Source organism: Coenobita brevimanus, chromosome 98 (genome assembly GCF_032717465.1).
Source record: "Coenobita brevimanus isolate Jiangsu-jjx chromosome 98, ASM3271746v2, whole genome shotgun sequence".
NCBI lineage: Eukaryota > Metazoa > Arthropoda > Malacostraca > Decapoda > Coenobitidae > Coenobita > Coenobita brevimanus.
This window is the reverse complement of record NC_137051.1, coordinates 4,940,001-4,946,953: the sequence shown is the minus strand read 5'-3', so window position 1 is coordinate 4,946,953 and position 6,953 is coordinate 4,940,001. Positions and strand designations below refer to the sequence as shown.

The following is a 6,953-nucleotide window of genomic DNA, read 5'->3' as shown; positions in this document are numbered from 1 at the left end:
GTAAAGCGTGGTATGCATGTCGTTAATGTCATGCAGGCTGACGGGCACAGGGTATGGAGGCGAGGGGCACCACTGTTTCTATGGGTAAGGTCGGGGCGAGGGGAAAGACATGAGGGGAAGACGAGGGAAAAGAAGAGAAGGTGCAGCGGGCACGGGGATAAAGGGTGAGGGGAAGGATATCGAGGAAAGAGAATGGGAGGGGAAAGAGGGGAAGAGAGAGAGAGAGGGTGAAGAATGATGGGATGGGGGTTGCATAGGAAGTCTTAGTCAACAGTTCCTTAACATGTCAGACTTCCAACCTCGTGGGACGGTGTTCGAGCTGCACTTTTATTACTACTGTTTGATTTGAGAGAAAAAAAAAAATCTCACTAGGTTTTGACACGTTTCAATTCGGAGAAAATAATCTATATTCACCTCAGGCTGTATAACCGTGATAAAAGCTTTGTTACTCCCTTATCTTAATCTTCGAAAGAAGTTCGATAAAACTCCCCACAAAAAAAATCCTTCAACAAGTAAAAGCACATGGTTTCAGTGGCACCTCTTCCTTGGAGATTTATTCTCGGATATGAGTGGTTAATATCCTTTTGTACGTTATTTATGGAGAGAATGGCGATAACAGATTGATTTGCGTAACACTCAGAAGGACAGTAAGGTGTAGTAAAGTAAGTCGCTTAGGAAAATGTGTTAGGGAGCTTCCTTAACCGACGAGAATAACGAACCCAGGTCTTCCTCAGGTGTACAATCCCACTAATGACTTCCACCCAGCCAAGTAAAGGAGTAGAGGGTGAACAAAAACGATGGCACGTGACGGTACTTACAAAATTAATGCAGGAAATTATGTAGTGATCGAGACACATTTTTAAGAATCCCGCTGAAGATATTTTTTACTCACACTCGTATATGATCTAAATTGGTATCTTTCTGGAAACAACGGTACATGCGGCTGTCATGGGTCTTTTTCTAGGGGAAGATTAGGCCTTAGCAGAAACCGGCTGTCTACTTAATGACCCTCGTGTAGTCGACGTCTGCCTTAAATCATCGTGCAGTCAAGAGGCATAAATAATCTGACACTTCTTTTTCTTCTGACCAAGTTGCTGCCGCTGTGTGTCGGAGCAGTAAAGGCAGACCCAGGGCTATGTGGACCCCCTGTAGCCCCCTCTGTAGCCCCCTCCTTCACCTCGCCAGCCCTCAGACCAGCCCCTTCCCTTACCTCGCCAGCCCTCTCCCGCCGCCCCGTAGTGCCCATCCTGAGTGACGATCGCGAAGGGCCAGACGCAGAAGGTCGCTACAGGCTCACGTACGAGGCAGGTGACGGGATCAGTCGGAGGGAAGGAAGTTATCGCTAAAAACTATGACTGAAGTACCTGATTTGAAATTAGAAAAAAAAAAAAAAGGTCACAGTTGATATAAGAATGAAAGAGAAGAATATAAACCACAAAATGAGATCGAAAGTTGTGATATGAGATGAGAACGGCGCAAAAAAAATAAAAAGGACGAAGAGATAAAAAGGATGGAGAACCTATAAATAATCCCACAAGAGAGAGAGAGAGAGACGAAATACGAGCCGACCTGTTAACAATAGAGTTGATGAACGAGAAGAACGTGGCGAAGATATTGAGGAAGGAATGAGAGTAGCATGAGGAAAGAATGAGAGAAAGGAAGAGAGTAGCATGAGGAAAGAATGAGAGAAAGGAAGAAATCATGAAAAAGAGAGTAAAAATGAAGCAGATGAATAATGGAAATGCATTACTGAATTGCTGAATATTCTGAAGACAGTCCAAAGAAAAAAAGAAGTGAACGATGCAAATAGTATACAAAGAAATGAAAGCTTATTATTGAGAGAGAGAGAGAGAGAGAGAGAGAGAGAGAGAGAGAGAGAGAGAGAGAGTAAACAACAGAATCAAGAGACAAAACACGCGACACACAGGACGGCACGCAACGTAAACAAACATGGCGGCGATGCGACCCTCCAAGCCGACAGCCCAGGCACAGTTTACGACATCCCCACCGACAGCCCGACAAGACAGCCACCCCAAAACACGGCCCGGGAGCACTGTTATCTCCGCGGCTGTCTGTGTGCTGTCGCTGTCGGTGCTCTTCATGCTACTAAGAAGCGAAGCAGAGTAAGCGTAAAAGGGCGTTATTTACACCCTCACCTCTACCTACCCTTTGTGTTCTGGAGATTACGATTGATATATTTCCCAATTAAATATAACTTTTGGTATAATATAACAATAATAATAATAATAATAATAATAAGCGTCATCAATGAGAGGTCAGAGTGTGTCGCAACGCCGAAACATCCCATCTCGGCTAGTTCTCTCTCTCTCTCTCTCTCTCTCTCTCTCTCTCGATGACGGTGTAAGTTATCGCTGTTTTTGTCCTTCGTTATAAAGATGTGGTAGTGAGTGGGCTTCTTCGTTATATTATTACATTTTAATGGCGATGATGCAGGAGTTTGCGTTAATGGTGTGCTTGGCTTAGTTTCTCTTCCTCGTTGTGTGTGTGTGTGTGTGTGTGTGTGTGTGTGTGTGTGTGTGTGTGTGTGTGTGTGTGTGTAGATTCCGACCCTTGACAGCAAATCCGGCCTTGATACCAATTTCGGCGTAAGAAGAGGAAAAACTAGACCCTCTCCAGAAACGCGGGGCCGAGAAAATATACGCACCGAATTCTCTTTTTTTTTCTCTCTCTCTCCCATGCTGCCGGAGCCGAGACATACCTTGGACGAAACCTCCAGTTTTCTCGGGAGGTGTAATTATAAAGAGTCTTAATTACTTTATAAAAATGGCGTCTCAATTCAACTTATTCTTGGTATTCTCAGACGATTTTATTCAGATTTAGATTTTTTGTGAATGGGAGGGGTTGACTAGAGGGATGGGGGAGTGGGGGGTAGGGGGGATGGGGGAGAAGGAAGGAAGAGTGGGAGAAAGGAGGAAAGGTACTTGAGGTAGAAGGAAGGGGGAAAGGGAGAAGATGGAGGAAGGGGGAAAGGGAGAAGATGGAGGAAGGAGGGAAGGTGGAGTTGGTGAAGGAGTTGGTGAAGGAGACGTTGAAGGAGTTGGTGAAGGAGTTGGTGAAGGAGTTGGTGCAGGAGTTGGTGAAGGAGACGTTGAAGGAGTTGGTGATGGAGTTGGTGAAGGAGTTGGTGAAGGAGTTGGTGAAGGAGTTGGTGAAGGAGACGTTGAAGGAGTTGGTGATGGAGTTGGTGAAGGAGTTGGTGAAGGAGTCGGTGGCGATCTTGCCCTAATCTTACCACTTCCTTACTATTATATTCAACTGAGAGACTCCTCGGTGTGAAGGGGCGACGCTATCTCACGCCACCCCCTCACTGGATGCGGTGTCAGACGATGGAGAGATATTTATAAAGTGTGTCCTTAAACCTAATCCTGTCACTCTTATAAGTAGGGGATAAAGAAATGATGATGATGATGATGATGATGATGATGATGATGATGATGGTGATGATGTTAATAATAATACAGTGTGACCTCAGAGATAAGGGACTGAATAGAGAGGCTGCCAGAGATCGAGCAGCATGAAAAGCCGCCATTTGGTGACCAAAGCCGACGCATGCGACGAAGACACGAATACTAATACAGTAATAATAATAATAATAATAATAATAATAATAATAATAAAGAGGAAAAAAGATGATGCATAAGTGAGTAAGTGTAAGAGAGTGAGATAATGTAAGAGAGTGGGTGTGCGAAAGTGCTTGATGGTACGTAATTGCGAGATTGCGTGAGAGAGAGAGAGAGAGAGAGAGAGAGAGAGAGAGAGAGAGAGAGAGAGAGAGAGAGAGAGAGAGAGAGAGAGAGAGATAAGCAAACAAGAATGACACAGGTAAACAAGGAAAACAATAACACCATACAAACAACAACCCATAATCAAAATAAGGGAACACACACACACACACACACACACACACACACACACACACAATGGGGGGGTTACAGGTGAGGGTAATCCAGCCCCACACACACCGTACTTACACACCTTGATAACCCCTCACCCTTCACCTTTAGAGTGGGGAGGGGGGTAGGAGACGTCAAATAAAAATAATAAAAAAATAATGATAATAATAATAATACTAACCACCATTACTAAACCTACGCCATACAGCTTTACTCTGCCAATATTTTTTTTTGTTTCACTGCACTAACTTAACCTATTCTCTTACCGTCTTATTGATCTGTCTATCTATCAATCGGGTCTGCCTGTCTATCTACCTATCTATCTACTTGTCTATCAACCAGAACTTTATTGAAGAGTAGAATCTTGGGGCTTGGCAACTCAGTCCAGACATTAAAAGCGAGTGTGACTTGTTGCACGCCCCCGAGTGGCATTATGTGAGTAATAAACTCTAACTACTCCTCCAAAGCGAATTCATATAAACTACATCCAATTGGAATGCCTTAACCCACTAGACCACCAGCTGTCCATTTGGCTGTATGGTTACTACCCAGCGTAATAAAAGATTTCTCGTGGTACAAGGTGTCATTTGACAGTACATCAGGTGAATGGATGGTGGTTGTCTCCATCTACATCATAATAACAGACATATCCAAAATGAACGAATGAATAATCAAATAAATAAATAAAGATGAATAACATTATATATATGATTATTCTCGCGGTCTTGCCTTTATTTTATTTATTTGTTTTTGTCAGTAATTCGTTGTTTTTCATTGTCATTCACTTTCTTCATTCCACTTCCTTTCATTCTTTTCACCTGACATTTTTTATTCACCTCTAGTTATTTCTTCACTCCTCTCTTTCATCTCGCCAGCGTTTCTCTCTTCTCTTTCCCTCCCCCCCCTTGTCTCTCTCTCTTCAAGTGTTTATCTTTTTCTTGTCCTCATTTTCTCTCTCTCTCTCTCTCTCTCTTTCAAAAATTCTGTCAATTCTTTTCATCTTCTTTGTACTGTTCTTTATTTTTTCGTATTTTCCTCACTTTTTCTTCTCATCCCTTCATTAACGTTTTTCTTATTTTTTCATCCGTTTTTTTGACTCTCTCTCTCTCTCTCTCTCTCTCTCTCTCTCTCTCAATTCGTCCTCTTGCCCAATATATTTTTTTTCTCTCTCACGTCTCTATCATTCACTCGCTCAAACATGGGGTTAAACAAAGTATAAATATATATCATTTGGAAGGGCCTCAAAATTTAGTATATATCACAGAGAGAGGGAAAAAAAAAAAAGGCGTGACTGGAAGAAAGAACTAAAATTACCGAAAAAATGCATTATTATTATTATTATTATTATTATTATTATTATCATCATCGCTGTCACTATCTTCAGCATTTTATTGTGAAACGTTATCAAAACCAACATCAACATCTCACCGCTCTACATCATCCTCATCAACATCATCAACATCATTTCAATCATCATCATCAGCAAGCAGCAGCAGCATATCAATCATCATCATCATCATCATCATCATCATCATGAGCGACACATTACCCCCCTAAATAACAGCACCCCGCCGATAACCCCAGTCACGCCCAGATGTAACAGCACAGTACTGTACATACCTCCTGAGATAACACAGTGCCTCAATGATAACCTTACTTACCCCCCCCTCACCCCAATTACCTCCCTCACCCCTATCACCTCACCTCCCCCCACCTCCTCCTCATGCCCTTTCCTCCACCCCCCTATCTCCCTGTTTCCTTACTCCCCTCTCCCCCTCCCAAGTAACCCACACCCTCACCCCAGACACAACCTCAACTCCACCTCTCACTCCACCCTCCAGCCCTCTCCTACCGCCTTCCTTCCCCCTTCCCACATTCTTCCCCCCCATTCTCCTTCCCCTCCCCTCCATCTTTCCTTCCCCTCTTCCACATTCATCCCCCCCTCCCAACTCTCATCCCCCTTCCCTCCACCTTCCCGCCCCGTCCGGTGTGGTGTGCTCGTTAAGGCCAGCCCAGCCCAGTTTGAGGTCACCGGCCCACATATTGGCGCCCTGTAATACAGTATGGAGCCGACCAATCAGCGCACGACACTCATGATAGGCGAAGTCCTTTGTCATGACGTCAATCAGCTGCATACTGTCGAATTACTACTGCTGCTGCTATTACTACTACTACTGCTACCACTACTATTACTATCACTACTACTTCTACTACTACACATGAAAATGGCAGAAGAATGATGCGCCAACAGAAAAATCATAATAACGTTACTTTATTACTGAAAGGAAACAATGTTAAGATTATTTTAGCACCGTATATAAAATGACTATGGACACACACACACAAATGATCTTTATAATGATCGACATTTGTGATGCGGCGAATAGAGAGACTTCAAGAGGACAGTAAATAAAGATCCTGTGAAGGCATGCGGAATTTCTGCCATAAGATCAACGTTGAGATCTCGACGGGACAGTAAGTAGTGATCCTATGGGAATTTCTACCGTAGGACCTGTACAGAGACATCAACAGGGCAGTAAGTAATGACGGTAAGTAATTATCCACAGAGAGAGAGAGAGAGAGAGAGAGAGAGAGAGAGAGAGAATCAACCCATTAGGATTACTTTTATCTTGCCAGCTGTTGATTCATTCTCAGTAAATAAATTCTTCAAGAAGTTGCTTCTCACCTCTATGATTTGTATTAAGTTTATATATATTAAGAATCAGTCTTCGTATGTAGGTCAGACCATCTAGTCTGGACCGAAGAGAGACGTATGTGCTCTGTGTATCTACCAGTATACTCTCTCTCCCTCCCTCCCTCTCTCTCTCTCTCTCTCTGCCTCACCTCAGCCTGACACCAACACCTGCATATAAGGCAACACTCCACATCTGCATTGTTATCTGGGCGGGGACTGAACTCACGACCCTTTGATATCCGGACAGCAGCCTACCACCTCGACCATGTGGCTGAGATACGGTGGAGGGGGGGGGAGGAAATGGCAAGGAGGGGGGCATGGCGGGGGGGAATGGAGGGAGGGGG

At 43.8% G+C, this 6,953-nt stretch overlaps 1 protein-coding gene across 1 annotated transcript in view; it reads left to right on the top strand.

Moving 5' to 3' along the window:
• The first annotated feature begins 6,457 nt into the window (after positions 1 to 6,457).
• The window catches only part of LOC145414174 (endocuticle structural glycoprotein SgAbd-2-like), a 7,568-nt gene continuing 7,072 nt past the window's right edge, over positions 6,458 to 6,953 (top strand). Inside the window, exon 1 of the mRNA XM_080283740.1 lies at positions 6,458 to 6,463. Within this exon, the coding sequence (XP_080139866.1) occupies positions 6,458 to 6,463 (6 nt within the window). The remainder of the gene's footprint in view (positions 6,464 to 6,953) is intronic.